The 15,428-nt window shown below is 51.1% G+C and overlaps 1 protein-coding gene across 1 annotated transcript in view; it reads right to left on the reverse strand.

Annotated features, from left to right (window-relative positions):
* Positions 1-11,377: 11,377 nt before the first annotated feature.
* CORO2B (coronin 2B) overlaps positions 11,378-15,428 on the reverse strand; it is a 68,714-nt gene continuing 64,663 nt past the window's right edge. Inside the window, exon 11 of the mRNA XM_069458322.1 lies at positions 11,378-13,225. Within this exon, the coding sequence (XP_069314423.1) occupies positions 13,094-13,225 (132 nt within the window). The 3' untranslated portion in view covers positions 11,378-13,093. The remainder of the gene's footprint in view (positions 13,226-15,428) is intronic.

The raw sequence follows: 15,428 nt of genomic DNA on the forward strand, positions 1-15,428 counted from the left end.
CCCCAGGGGTCTCATATGTGCTTCCCAGTGAGTCCCCGGACCCTTACTCAGTAGGTTCCTCTTCCCCCATTTGGCCTTCTGTGGGCCTATGGCCACTGGCCGGGAGTGCCTTGGGGAGGGCCTTCCATCCTGTTCCTTATGTCCTCAAGACACCCTCTGTGTGTGACGGGGCTCTCCTGTTCCTCCCCCGCAGGGCTGGGTCCTGGGACCAGGCTTGCAGGGTGGGTTTCTCTCCTGGGAGAGGCTCTTCTGGCCTTCGTAGAAAATGATTCTCCCTGCTTTAGTCTTCCTGTCTCTGGCCTACCCCCCTGTACACCCCAACTCTCCAGACATGCTCAGATGTATAGGTATTTACAGCTGTGGCAGCTCAGGGCTAAGCTCTGGGTCAAGGGATCCTAACACACAGGTCCTGTCTCCTTCTGTTAGTTTTCTATTGCTGTAGTGACAAGTTACCACAAATGTTATTATCTCACAGTTCTGTAGGTCAGAAGTCCAGGCAAGCTAGGTTGGGTTCTCTGTTTAGGGTTCTTATAAGACTGAAATCAGAGTGTCAGCAGGACGAGGCCTAGGCTGGAATTCTAGGAAATTCTAGATTCTCCTAGAATCTGGAGGTTCTAGGGGAGAACCTACTTCCAAGCTATTTGGGTTGTTGGTGGAATTCAGTTCCTTGTGGTTGCAGGTCGGAGGTTCCTGTTCCCTCCCTGGCTGTCAGTAGGTGGCCAATCTTTGCTCCTAGAGGCTGCCCTCATTCTTTCTCATTTTTTCAGTGCCCCCACTTACCCCAGCAACAGTGAGCTGAACCCTCTCATGCTCGGAGTCTCTGACTTCCTTCTGAGTCTCTGATTACAGCTTGCAAAGCATCCTCTACTTTTAAAGACTCGTGTGATTAGATTGATCCCACCTGGGTAATGCAGGCTGTCCCTCTGTTTTAAGGTCCAAAACCGGAATGACATCTGCAAAGACCCTTTTGCCATGTAACAGAATATATGCACAGGTTTCAGGGAGAAGTGCACGGACATCCCTGGGGGCACATTACTTGGCCTGCCATATCCCTCCACTAGTTTGGAACTGGGGTGCTGGCACAGCTCTGGTGCCTAAGAAACTCTGTTGCTGGAAGAACTTGGGGGTCCTGCTATCTGGCACCAGGGATTATAGGGAACAGTTAAAATTCCTGAAAATTTAATTTAAAAAATATTCTTTATTTAGAAATTGATAGAAGCAAATATATGACCACCTTGTGGGAAGACAATTCCTTCCAGTCTGGCCCTTGCAAGTGGTACTCTTCAGAGCTTGGTTCTTGCAAGTGTGAGGAAGGTTCTGGGTGCTGCCTGCTATTGCTGGGGTGGTTGGAGAAGGTGGCCCCTCAGACTGGGCAGAGAGGGGTTTGCTCAAGGCCAGGGAGCTGGGTTGAGAGATACAGGCCTTTTCCCAGATTTCACCCAGTGCTTTAGGAAATCTTGGACAGGGAGGCTGCGTGGCTGAAAACAAATCCACAATCTACTGTGTGCCAAGGACCGTCACAGACAGGAACATACCAAACCGCCTAGAAACGTCTCTAGGTAGATTGTAGAGGCTTCATTTTACAGATGAGGAAACTCAGGCTCAGAGAGGTTAAATGACATATTCAAAGTCATACAGTGAGGCACAGAGGCGGGACTAGCGCCTGTTCTCTTGTCTCAGAGTTCAGGGCTCTTTCCTCTGTATCATCATCTCTTCCTGAGTTGGAGGTAGGAGCCATGGTTCGGTCAGGTTTGTCACTGATGCATTAGATGAAGGAGAAGCTTCTCTACTTGTTATTCAAGTCCTAGCCTCTTTCTTGCTCCTTCTTGCTGTCTGACCACCTCGGTTTTACTGATCTTTCTTTTCCTTCTGAATTCCTACAACATTCATTTATTCATTCATCATGAACTCAGTATCCATCTGTTGAATGCCTTTGACCTGCTGGCCATGATGCCAGGTGCTGGATACAAGGGTGAACGAGACAGACATGGCCCCTCTCTCAGTGGGCTTACAAAGCCGCCTGCACTCTTGGGAAAGAGACGATTATAGAAGTAACAACTGTGAAGTGTGGTGAGTGGTGGGATGGGCAAGTCGAGGATGCTATGGAAGTGGCTGAGTGTAGCTTCTAACCTGTTCTAGTGACAGGAAGGACCTCTCTTGGGAGGTGGCACTGGAGCTGAGACCCAAATGATAAGATGACACTAGCCAGACCAAGAGAGTGGACAGGAGTGATCCACTCAGAAGACATACGATGTACGAAGGCCAGGGGGCAAGAGAGTGCCTGGAAACAGTTCAGGAAGTTAGGAAAACGAAACCAAACCAAGTGTAGGGCTATCTGGGATGCTTTCTGACACCAACCAATTCTCTAATTGGGTGTCCAACGATTCAATCCAGTTCTGACACCAACTACCCAGAATTAGTGCAGACCCCACAGTCACACAAGACCACCCCAGCTTCAGGTGCCAGTCGTCACCTCTCAGGCCACCGTGCTTCTGACTGGCTGGCTACAGACCAGGGGTTCCCGCGCACCCCTCCTCAGGCTTGATAATTTGCTGGAATGGCTTGCAGAACTCAGGGAGCCACTTTACTTACATTTAAGGATTTATTATTAAGACTATCATAAAGCTCACGCGTGAACAGCCGAACGAAGAGGTGCGTAAGGCGACATCTGGAAGGAACCTGAGCACAGCAGTTCCTGTCCCTCGGTAGCTGGGGTGCATTCACCAACCCACAAGCTCTCAGAATCTACTTGTTCACATTTTTGTAGACCTCAGTCTCCCTGGAGGTCAGTGGGTGGGGCTGAAATTTCCCACCCTCTGATTACTGGGTCTTTCTGGTGGCCAGTCCCATCAGGGGCTATCTAGGGACTGTTATCCTAAGTCACCTCATTAGCATAAAGTCGGTTAGGATCCAAGGGGCTCCTTATAAATAACAAAAGACACTCCTATCTCTCAGGAAATTCCAAGGGTCTTAGGATCTCTGTGTCGGGAACCAGGGACAAAGACCAAATATTTATTTTATTACACCATAGTGCACGGGAGCAGAGAGTTTCAGGAAGCCAGTGGCAACAGATGAGGTCTGAGAGATGAGAGGACCAGGCGGAGAAAGAATTTCTACTTTGGATTAGGGCAGAGGGGAGCCACTAAGGGCTTACGTAGGTGATGAGATTGCACATCATAAAGATGTTCTAGTGGCCTTGTGAAGAACTGATTTGAGCACAAACCTGGAGCTGGGGAGACTGGGGAAGCTGTTGTGACTATCAGGGAGGATGTGGTGATCTTGGGGGTGGCCCCAGAGGTGGGAAGAAGTGGGTGGGATCACGAGAAGGCGGACCCAGCGCCTTTGATTTTGAAGGCTTTACAATCTCTATCAGCAATTCACTGTGCCTGCCCTCAAAACATTCATTGTTATATTTATTCCCAATTCTTTAGTGCTATTTGTCTTTTCCCGCATTTATATTTTGTCTCTCCAACGTTCCTTAAGATCAGAGATTGTCTCTCACGCCCAATCCAAATTTAATTTTTTGATTCTTTGGGCCTAAGTTTCCTCATTGCTAGCTGAGGGAATCCAGGCATCTTTTTGCTTTGCAGGGCTATTTCGAAGATGCATTATCCAAGATAAGGGGGTAAAGAAGCTTTAAATAGCACACAGGTGCAACAGATTATTATCATGAAGAAATTACCTGTCCGCATTAGGTGAGCCCTGCCCAGAATGTACTTTGGTTGGGATGCAGGCGGAGAAGTAAAAAGCTGATGTACTCTCTCTTATCTGGTTGATTCTTAAGTTATGACTCAAGTTCAATCAATAATAGCCAAATAATATTGACTCCAGCCAGAGAGAAGCCCGGAGACAATGTTAACCCTGATACTAGACAAGAGTTGGATAGAAAATAGTTTTTCAGGTATCTACTTGTGTAATCCTCATACCTCAATGCTACATGACGTTGGTCTGAACCCCCCCTCACAAGCTAGGGAGACCCCAGCCTCTCCAAGATTTCTGCGAACTCCCTGGGCTTAGTTCCTCAATGTCATCTGCAGCTCTAAACTTCCTTCTTTGCTGTCTTGTGGCCTTTATCTCTGTCTCAGAATTGCCCTAAAAGCTGAACATAACCCCTTCTCCTCTGGCACCCACTCACCCTGCTCCCCAAGGGAGCTCGTGTAATAGACATTTATTGGAGATTTGGGGAATGTATTACATTGAAAGGAAACATTGGATTACAGAATCACTGTCTAGGTGATTTAAAACTAAATCTGAGATCTCTCTATTCTTAAAGAGCTTCCCCAAATTTCCCCCCATTAGGGCTTTAGCTTCCGACCTTACTGTTCAGCTTTCCCTTTTCCTCTCCTTTGTTTTTCCCTATCCCCAAATTCCTGTTCCTTCCTTAGACTGAGCTATTTGGCTATCTTTGTTTTTTCCTCCCAACCCGTGTCCTCAGGGCCTCACCTTCTCGCCCAAGGGGCCTATCAAGGTATTTTCCTAAACAAAGACACTTCCTTCCTTAAAAGGAACTCTGGTACCAGCTGATAAAATAATAACTTCTCTTATTTGCTACAACAATGTTGCCAAACTGCGCTTGTTCTTCGGGAGCTCCTATAGGAGCGGGGCCTCCCGCCACTAGGAGGAGTAACCCGTCCATCACTCCTGGTGATGTAGGATTGCACCTAATACCTCATTGGATTTCATGCTCACAAATTTGGGAGGAAGGCGAGGAGTTCTGATTAACCCATTTTATGATGGGCAAAAGTGGGGTTTAGAAATGGTCAGAAAGTAGGGTTTAGAAATGGTTTAGAAATGACTGAGCTTCTGAGCTAGAACTTGAACCTGAAGTCTCAGCACATTCAATTCTCTCTCTCTCACTCTCTCAGGAGTTTTTACAAAAACAGAAAATGTCCCTTGTTTGTTAGTCAAGGGAGCTGTTTGAGAATGAACTTGGTGCCCTGGTGTAGAAGGTCAAAAGAGACCTGGGTTATTTGGCAGAGAGGTTGTAAGAGTTGGAGGAAAAGATAAGCTGTCAGCAGAGCTTTCCCTGCTGAGACAGAAATGCTATCTCCTCCAGATGACTATCTGAGGCTGCTGGGCGGGGCTCTGGCTGAGGGGGAGCCCAGTGGGACTGATTCGGGAGCCACCTCTGAAGGCCTCCTCTCTGCCCTGCCTCTCCCTGTCGCTCTCCCTCATCTCACTCTAGGTCCCTTTAAGGCCCAGTTCCCATGCTCACGACTGTCCTCTGGGAAGCCACCCCTGACAGCCACACATGGATGGAATCCTCTCTCCTGGGAATCCCGTTGGCAGTTGCTCTCCGTTTTGCACCATTAGCACGTTCTAGACCAGTGGCCTTCAAACTTCGTGGATTCTACCCCATAGTTAGAAACACAGAGTTTACCTTCCATCTCAGTTTACCGCACCACTTTCTCTCTCTCTCAATCTCTCTCTCTTTCTCTCTGTCTCTCACACACACACAGAAATACTGTGTGTGTTCTACTGAAAAGTGTTTCAAATTTCATCTGGTCATTCTGATGCTTTAAACCCTCCCGAGGCTTTGCGTTGCCTCAAAAGTGCATTCTACGTAAGCAGCCTGAGTCCAAGGCCCCTTGCAGACTGTCCACTCGCCAGCCTTCTCCTTGGCTTGGGCACCGCGCGGCCCTCTGGGATTCTCCCCACAACACACCAGCTGTTTCCCCTTCTCTTTGACTTTGCACATGCTGTTCCTCTGACTGCAATGCCGTTCTCCCTTTTCTCCAATGGAAACTGCTTTCACTTCAAGAACTCAGATTACATACCTGTTGGGACCTTTATAGACAAGTTGGAATCTCTGGCTCAGAGGTCCTTCCTCTGTCTTCTGCATTTCGCTTGCGCTGATACAGCACTCACTACCCTGAGCTGTAATTGCTCCACTGAGCCAAGCTCCCAAGGCCACCAATTCGAATATCTCAGGTTTTATATCTCTGGCACCTACTGTAGTGTCACTGTCCAACAGATATTAGTGGAAAATTAGCAATAGAACAATGTTCTTTAGTTTCATATCATCATTAATTAAAATTCTTCCATTCCGTATGGTCTTAATGTCCCTGGCCATTTTCATGATGCAGTCCTATAAGTATGTCGGGGAGAGGTGGGGAGGGTGGGTTTTGGAGATAACAGCAGTTGTTGGTTCTGTGATCCCTGAGGCGCCGCCTTCCCACTGCAGCCTCCAGAGTATTCATTGCCAGAGGCAGAATCAGGATGCTGCTAGCTGGGATGCACAAATACATACATGAATAGTTAACGAGCAACTTTTGAGCTTCTAAACAGATTTGCAAAAATTCATGGCTGTGGCAATAAAGTCAAGGCTTTTGATGTGAAGAGAAAGGCTCAATGCCAAGAAAGCAGGTCGTAGGGTTTGTGCCACAAGCAGCTGGTTGGAATGACGGTGGGTGAAGAGCTAGTGTACCCTGCTCTCCCCCTAAAGGCAAGATTAGGGATTGGGGCCACCCAGGTGGAGTAGGAGGTGGGCAGTGCCTGCTACCAGACCTGGAGGGCTCAGGTAAGGCAGAGGCAGGGACGACGAGAGGCTCCTGGAGAGGCTGAGCCAGTGCCCGCTGAGGACCTGTCACCGCTGAGGACTTGTCACCGCCTTGGCCTGTCTTGGGATCCTCATGAGGCGTTCATCTCACTGGGAGGGGCCCCGCCTGTCAAGTGTCCAACAGAAGTGACACCTGGCCAGCCCCTAGTCTGCTCCCCCATCCAACCACCCACACGGCAGTCCCCTCTTTGGCCCAGAGTGACAGTGGTGATGAGGGAGGAAATGCCACGTCACCCACACCTGGTGAACTGAACAGAACAAGCCTAAAATTCGCCCCAAGGGAAACAACGGTGGCCAATCCTAAACCGTTACGTGTGTTTCTCTCGCCCCGTTACGCCAAGGTAATCGCTGCTACTCATCTGAGTCCTGCCAGCACTGCGGATGGGTGTTAGTTATAAACAGGACTGGAACCTCTCTGAGCCCAAGAACCACGTCTTATTCATCTCTTTAGTTCACCTAGGACAATACCTGATGCAGAAAAAGTATTTAATCAAATAATTTTTGAACGAAAACTGTCTCAAAATCCCAGTAGGCAAAGAAAAAGAACCTGTTTTCATTATTACAAATGACTTTTGGACCACTGTGTGAGTTTCAGGCATCCTGAGAGGCTGGGGGCAGGAATAAGGCAGGGTGGGACACCCCTGAAGGTGGGGGACTTTCAAATCACACTGCTAAGAAGCCCTGAGGGGCAGCCGGGTCTTTCAGTGATAAAAGAACCCAACCAGCTTCCTAAGACCAGGCCTTCCTGTTTCACGCAGCCAAAAGGACATTTGCTAGGCAAAGTGCGGCCAGCACTGTTCTAGGGGCCTGTCGTTGGTTTCCAAGGGAAGCACACAGCACTGCCCCTGTCTTTGTGGAGTGTCCATTTGATAGTGGGAGGTGGGTCATCTCTCATCCCGGCTCCGGTTCCGTTCCTGAGGGTTCTCCTAACATGTCCGCCCCTCCCCCCACAATCAAGGTCAATTCCTTATCTCAGCAAGCTCTCTTAAGTCTGCCGTCACCACTACCCAAGTCCAGGCCACCCTCACGCCCCACTTGGACCCCTAGCCCACCAGCCCAGTCCTGACGTCCCTGCTTGAATGTTGCCCTCCACTCCATTCCCTTGAGGCAGCCAGGGGGAGGTGTCCATTCCTGCTTCAAGCCCTTCTGTGGCTCCTCGTTGCCTGGGTGGTGTCCAGCCTCCCAGGGCAAAGATTCAGGGCTTTTCTGGGCTGTCCCCAACCTCTTCCTCTGTGTCCTGGGCTGTAGCCATGACTGGGAAGTAGAGATCACAGGTGACTGGTCCTTTTCTGCCATCAGTACCTTCCTGGAAACTGTGTGGGCTGGAGCTGGTGAGCTCCAGCGCCAGGCTGGGCTTCGCCCACCCGGGCTGCAGGGGTCTGGCCTGGACCCCTCTCTTCCGCCCCTCCTTTTCTGCTCGGTCTTCACTTTCCAGCTCTTCTGCCACCTCCTCATCCCAAGCCTCATAGGATTGCAGACTCTCCAGGCAGAAAGGGCCCCTCCCTGTCACTGTCCCCATGGAGAAACGGCTCAAGGTCACAGAGCAGGTCAGGGGCTGGGCTGGGTCAGGAACACCCAGACCAATCCTCTTTCCAGCTCCTCAGGGCAGTGTCTCTGCAGCCTCAGAGGGAGGAAGGTGAGGTGAGTGTCCTCCTCTGGCCACTCCTTGGAGACTGCTGGCCTCCAGGGCAGTGAGAGGACGTGGTTGTCCCCTCCAGAGCCTCCCTTCTCCTAGACTTGGGGTGTTTCAGACCATGGCTGTTCTGTGTGCCTGCTCTGCCATGAGGCCCTGGTGCCTAGGATCGGGCCATCCATTTTAGGGTGGGTGGGAGGTGGCAGAAGGGACTCAGCTCAGAAAAAAAATGGGCTTGATAGGAAGGCCATAATCTGCCACCTGCTGGCTGGATTCAGGTTTCTAGCCAACTCTTCCTGGTCTGTGAATCTGGCTGTAATCACTGTGACCTTGAAATCCAAGATCTCTTTGCTCATGTCCCTACCTCCCGCCTCCCACTGGAGGCCCACCTCGCTCATTGTTCCCACGTCCTCTTGCTCAATCTGTGAACCCGCTTCACACCAGCACCCGGCTCCCAGGGGGACTGGCCTGGGAAGACGGCGCTGGGAAAGGCAGTGCGTAACCCGAGGGGCAGTGTGCTGACGGGGGGATTCCAGGCTGTGTCGCAAGCCAGGTATGGGGAGGGGCTCTGCGGCAGGAGCTTCCTAGAACCCCTCAGCCCCAATCCTGTAGATGCCGCTTTCTCTCTCCGAGGCTGACCCATTTGTGCCTGTTACTGAATTAAAATTCTGAGGAAAGACAGGCTGCAGGTTGTTCCCAAATAGGAAACATACCCAGAGAACGAGGAGCTTCTGCCAACAGCCCAGACAGGGGCCTCTTCCCCCCTGCACCGCAGGCCGACAGTGCCCAGGCCGGCCAACCTGGGGGGGAGGAGAAGGATCTGGTCACGTTTCCTGTGGCCAAGGTAAGTGTCTGCCTCTGCCTCTGCCCCAGGCAGCACCCCCTGTCACCGCAGCCCTTCCCAGCAGGAAGGCTGGGGGGCGGGGGCCCTGTGGTGGGGGTGTTTTCAGTATGAAGTCATTTCCCACAGTGAAGAAGCAGCCACGTTCTGCACGGTCCACTGGCAGTCTGGGATGCTTGCCCAGCACCAGGAGAGAGTCTAAAAATGCCCAAGCCCATCTTGGGATCTTAGGAGGCTGCCTGGAAGACAACCCAGGAGTCAGCCAATCCCAAAACAACTGCCCACTCCACGCTGAAATCAGCCAAGGCTGAGCTCATGACAGCTTCCAGGGGCTCCGAGGCCTGCTGGGTGCCATGCGCCCACAGATGGACCACTGGCTGGGGCCCCTCTAGGGCAGCCTTGTTCTTCCCCCGTCTTGGTTCCCAGCACCCGGCACTAAACAGGTCCAGATACTTAATGTGTGTCAAACTGAGTTGAAAATCCAATTAGGTATTGGGGTGGGATAAGGAGTCCTAGACATGCCCCGGAGGGCGCCTGTGCTGATGGCAGGGGCAATGGGGACCTCTTCATAGAAGAGAAGGGTCTGGAGTTGCATAAGACATCCTTTCCTGGAGAAAAGAAGGGAGCAGACACCTGGTGGGGGCATGGCAGTGGGGACGAGCTCAAAGAGCCATGAGGGGCTTGCTTTCCTACATCATTAAATAATTAAAGCCATGTGTTGGGCGAGGCTGGGAACCGGCAGAGGGGTCAGCATAAGCCACCAGGCATGGAATATATCCAAGCGTAGGAAGAACTTAAGGACACACAGATAACCAGTGTGGAACTGGTAGATTATTCAACAAGGGCAGTTGGGAAAATGAACTAGTGCGGGGGAAAAAATCAAGTTTGACCTTGACCTTAGACAATATACCATAAAAAATGATGATTTCAGAGCTGTCCAGTCAAGTTCAGAATTGGGGATTAGGTGGGACAGAGGTGCAGATGAGATAGATCATCTGTCCTTTCACCTGTTGCCCAGGGCCCAGGCAGGGGAAGCCTCAGTCAGCAGCCAGCTCCCTCTTTCCCAGCATCCCAGGAGAGGGAGCTTATGAAGGCCAGACTTCAGTGAAATGAGAATTTCATTCAAACCCAGGCTTTGTGAACTGATCTAGAGCAGAAACTCCATGGGTGTCTTTGTTCAAATTCTGGTTCGGCACAAGTACGTTTGTGTACCCAAGCCCTATAGGAAGCCATCCTCTGCTTCCCTTTCTCAATAAACTTCTTGTTTGTGCCACTTATGCTAGACAGTGGGTGGTCTCAGCTAGCCAGGGGCAGAGCTGGGCCTGGACCACCCCTCCTCGTGTCCTGCCCACTGTCCCTCTGCAGCCCTTTGTCCTTCTCTCCTTAGCCCCCTGCTCTAAGACCTACACCGCTTTCCTCTGGCTCTTCTGAGTTTTCTACAGTATCCACACTGCCATGTCCCTGTCTGTTTTGCAACCTGACAACTCTTCTCCAAGACAACCCTGGACTGGTGAGGGAGCGAGGGTGTCCAACACCCCTGGTTGCATGACAAGCCCCAGCAGTCCTCCCAGGATGGACTCCACCAGCTCTGAGCCTGGCTGGGGACTGGAAGCACGGATCTCCTCTGGCTCTGGACTCAGAAGCTGCCTGTCCCCATGTGTCTCCCCCACTACACTGGCTCAGTGACCTTGAGCATGGCACCATTCTGCACCTGAATGCTCTTCTTGAAAATGGGAATGATAATAGGACCTACCAATTAGAGCTGCTGGGAAGATCAAATGAGTCAAGTATGTGGAATCGAGATTTATAAACTCTAAGTACCTTTCCAGTGTAGAACACTGGTCTCCCCAGACCCCACGCAGGGCTACATACAGAGCAGGTACCTAATGAATAACGAACAGTGGTTCTCGACTGGGGGACGATTCTGACACCCCACAGGACATTGGACAATATCTGGGGAGATTTCTGGTTGTCACAACTCGGCGGGGGGGGGGGTTTGCCATGGCAACTGAATGGTGGAGGCCAGGGATACAGCTCAACATCTTACAACGTACAAAGCGGCCCCCAGCAAGGAATTATCTGCCCCAAAATGTCACTAGTGCTGAGATGAATGAAAGTATGAAATTATATCTATAGATACAGTCGTGGGTTGTCATTCCAGAAGGGCAAAGGAGCTATGGGTGGAGGGTTGACCATGGAGATACCATGGTGACCAAAAGAAGGAACCACTTGAGGTTAAATGAGATGGCCATGTCCAGGTTGGGTAAGTTGAAAACATTTTATTTCAATTCTATCCTTGGGAGGCAGCATAAATAATCACAGAAGACCACAAAGGTCAATGGGGAAGAAAAAAAAAGCTCTGGAAATGTGGGGAGGAGGAGATGAGAGCTGACACTGTCTAGCTGCAGGGGTGGAGGGGAGGTGGCCCCGCCCTAGCTGGCTGGGAGGATGGAAGGTTCTGAGAGCAAAGGCCCGAGGGGTGGGAGGCTTTCCCCTGTCCAGCTCACCCGGAGGGGCTTGGGTGGCCCTGGCCTTTGTGGGTGGGGTGTTCTGTAGGGTGGCCACGGGGGAAGCGGGTGTGGGGTGTAATGCGTCTAGTAGAGCCTAGCTAGTGAGAGGGAGGAGTGGGCACCTCATTTCTTGATCCCAGATCTCACCCCCAAACTGTGGCTTTTCTGAGAACAGTGTTTATGAACTCTGTGTGGGCAGTGGGGGATGAAAGGAGAAAGAAGGAACAAAAGAAAATGTACAGAAGACCAAGTGAACTGTGGCATCGCAGAGTTGTGTGACCTCAGGCCACTTCTCTGTTTCCTCATCTGCAAAATGGGGTAGGTGTGAGGCTCAACGAGATCCTGTGTGTCAAAGAACTGTGTAAACCTTAAAGTGCTATGCTGATGCGAGTGGCTGCGGTCATTCTACGTGCGTAAGGCTGAACGCGGCTGAGCGGGCGGCGGCGAGACACGCGGAGCACCCCAGCAGCCGCCCGACCCCGCTCTGCCTTCCCCGGCCGAGCTCCACCCTCCTCGGCCTCAGCCTCCAGGAGGAAGAGGCCTCATCTCAGATGGAGTCCCCCGGGGGGTGAGAGCCGAGGGCACAGGGCCGGGAAGACCTAGGGGCACTGGCGGGAGGGGCCTCGGCCGGGCAGTGTGGCACGTGGGCACTACTGGTGCTGGGCAGACGGGGGCCATGGCTTCCAGTTCTCACTCTCCACAGAGACTTGGGCACTGGTGAAGCCCACAATGGGATTGGCATCTGGATGGGGTGGGAAGGGCTCTGGCCTTGGGGTCCGGACAGCCAGAGTCCTGGCCCTGGGACCACCATTGGCCTGCTGGGTGACTTAGTAGGTCGCTTCCCCCTTGCAACCCTCAGTTCTGTCATTTGTCAAATGGGGACACTAATCCCGACCCTGCCTGGCTCATAAATTAAACGGGAAAAGGGTGTGCAAGAGCTTTGAGGAGAGTCACGGGGAAGGCAAAGGGGTCAGTATGGCCTTGGAGAGCAATGCTCTCAATTCCCTGAAGACAAGGCGGGGGGCGGGAGAAGGGCTGGGCTGCTGGCTGCCCTCCTCAGGTGAGTCAGGCTCGGGGGCTGCTGAGCACAGAGGCAGGCGGGAGCGGGGAGGGGGCACTTCAGCCTGTGACCCAGCCCTTACTCTGTGGTACCATCAGGGATGCTGAGAGCTCCGGTAGGGAGTGTTCGGAGAAAAGTTCAAGTTCTAAGTCTAGCTGGGATCCTGCTTCCCTCCCTGCTCCCTGGTCCACTGAGGGCACCCCCTCAGGGGAAACGTGGTCTTCGCCCAGCTGAGGGGAAGCCTGGCTCCTGGGGTGGCAGGGGAGGGGGCTGCCAGCAGGGGGTCTCCAGGAGAGGCCTGGGACTTTTATTAGCATGAGGTCAGGAGGTCCAAGGTCGGCTTCCAGTTCTTGAGGTGGTAGGTGGGGTCCTCAGGCTGGCCCCCCTGGCTCCAGTCCCGGCTCTGTCTCTGGGGTCACTGGATAAGGGGAAGTTAAGGGGCGAGTAGAAGCGACGGAGAGATCGGCGTAGAAACAGCCCACCTGGGGAGCTAACAGTTCTTGGGGCTGTTGCGCAAGTTTTTCAATTCCAGCTGGAGCTGCCGGATGCGGATGTCCTTCTGGGCCAGCTCCTCTTTCAACCGTCGGATCTCATCCTGCTGCCGGAAGAACATTCGGAGGAGCTGGGGTGGGGGAGAGAGGGGCCGCGGAGGGCCGGGAGAGAGCAGGTGAGAAGAGGACCCCCGAGTGGGCCTCCAGACACCCCGCCCCGTGCCCACCCATCCCCAGGCTCGCCCATGGCTCTGACTTTGCCTTGGCCTAAAACTTGCTTCATCTGCCCATTCAGGGCCACTGAGGAAGGAGGGACCCAACACGGTTTTCCAAACATCCCAAGCTCACCCCTTTCTGGGGCCTAATCCAATGCTTTTCTTTACCACCCTAGATGGAAACCGTTCTAAGATATTTTGTATCTTCTTCTCTGGAAGGCTCCGGACACAGCATGAAATCTAGCCCTTTCTTTGCTGACGTGGAGCTGGGATAGGAACACCAAAGTTTGCACCAGGCAGGGGTACCTTTCCTGGGGTGGGCACAGGCAGAGCACAGGCATGGTGGCAAACCTTCACTCCAATGACTCCCCGGATGAACCAGCTCCCACTTCTGTGAAATATGTTGACACAAAACCCGAGTCCTGGAGGGCAGCCGGCTGCTCACGGACTGCCCTCTCCCCACCAACCCCTGTACGCTTGAGTTGAATGCTACCCGCTGCGAGTTGTGTCTGCTCTCGAACTTTCTGGTGTGAATTACATTTGTTATTGTGACTGCGTAATATAAACCGATGAGGTGAGCACAAAAAGAGAGTTGCTGTTTCTATAAAAACTTAGTTAAATGCTTTAGAAAATCTTGATAAAGGCGATGCTCAAAAAATTGCAGCTGAATTAGGTGTGGATGATGTAACCATAAAGGGTTGGGGAATAATCCGTATCTGATTGTGTGATGGCGGCGGCACGACTGTGTGTTTGCAAAACTTTTAAAACTGTATACTACAAAGGGTGAATTTTACCATAGACATATTATAGCTCCATTAACCTGTCTCAAAAAAGGATTAGAGAAAACACTGTAGAAACTAGAGCTTTGCTTTCAGAGTGACTTTAAGTTCTTGTTCCACCTCAAAGAAACTGAAGCTGGACCTTGGAGCGAAGGCATGATTCGTGTGAGAAAGACGTGGCAGATTCCAACCAGGGAGGCCTCCTCAAAGAAAAAGTCTTGGTCCTGCATCCGAATATGCTGAATGAACGTATATGTTTTATGTTTTAAGTGAAAATAAACGGCTTAAAAAATGTTACGTATCATTTTTATGATTCCCTCCATTAACCGACTTTAAAATGAAATTTTGCTAACCAACAAACCACCAGTCCTGGTTTTGTCTGTTCAGAGGGATGATATGCTATTTGCCCTTACACTAAATGATTCTCCTGCTCTTGTGTTTTCCAAATTCTCCAACTTTCTTTGCATAGTTTTTGGGCTGCTTTGGTCAAAAAAGAAGAAAAAAAAACCAGCTTTATTGAGGTACAATTCACATGCCATAAAATTCGCTCATGCTAAGTGTACAATTCAGTGATTTTTAGTAAAGTTAGTGAGTTGTACAACCGTAAGACCCTTCACCCACATCCAGCTGTCGGCTGTCTCCTCACACTTAGATCAATGTATCCATCTTTTACAGCCCTGCTTTCTAACTGGTTGCTTCCAGTCTGCTGTGCTGATTAAAGCTATGTGCAAAACCGGAGTGAGCAGGCGACGAGGAAGCTGCTGCCCAATGAGGAAGGCGTACAGCTCTAGTGCAGCGAGATTGTGGCATCTGTTTTGTCTGCTCGGAGACCCTTTATGATTTTCCTCAAGGTTCTCAGTTTTGATTCCCACAGGCAAGTCTGTAGCTACATGTTAACTTGATCTAACTACTATTCAAATCTGCCTTCTCCTTACCCCTTGCCAGAACCTTGTCATTCAGGTTCATGTCCTTGTGACTGCCCACCTGGGCTATCACAGCAACCTATGTATCTCCACCTTTGAAAAAGGACATTTTTTCAAAAAAGGACACAAATTTAAAAAAAAAAAAGGAAAACATTAATATATACAAAAATAGAAAGTATAGCGCCATGAACCCCCAAGTACCCATCACCCAACTCCAACTAACAGCATGTGGCCATTTTTACTTCATGTCTACTCCTCCCCACTTCCCCGGCTCCACTCCCCTCAGGGACTGTTTTGAAGCAAATCCCATTGATGGCGTCATTTCATCCAGCCCTGAACATCCCTCTACAATGTCATGAACATATTTTATGACAATTATCAGGATACCTGTCAATCTCCCCTTTAAGACAGCAAAGT

This window comes from Eulemur rufifrons, chromosome 2 (genome assembly GCF_041146395.1).
Source record: "Eulemur rufifrons isolate Redbay chromosome 2, OSU_ERuf_1, whole genome shotgun sequence".
Taxonomy (NCBI): domain Eukaryota; kingdom Metazoa; phylum Chordata; class Mammalia; order Primates; family Lemuridae; genus Eulemur; species Eulemur rufifrons.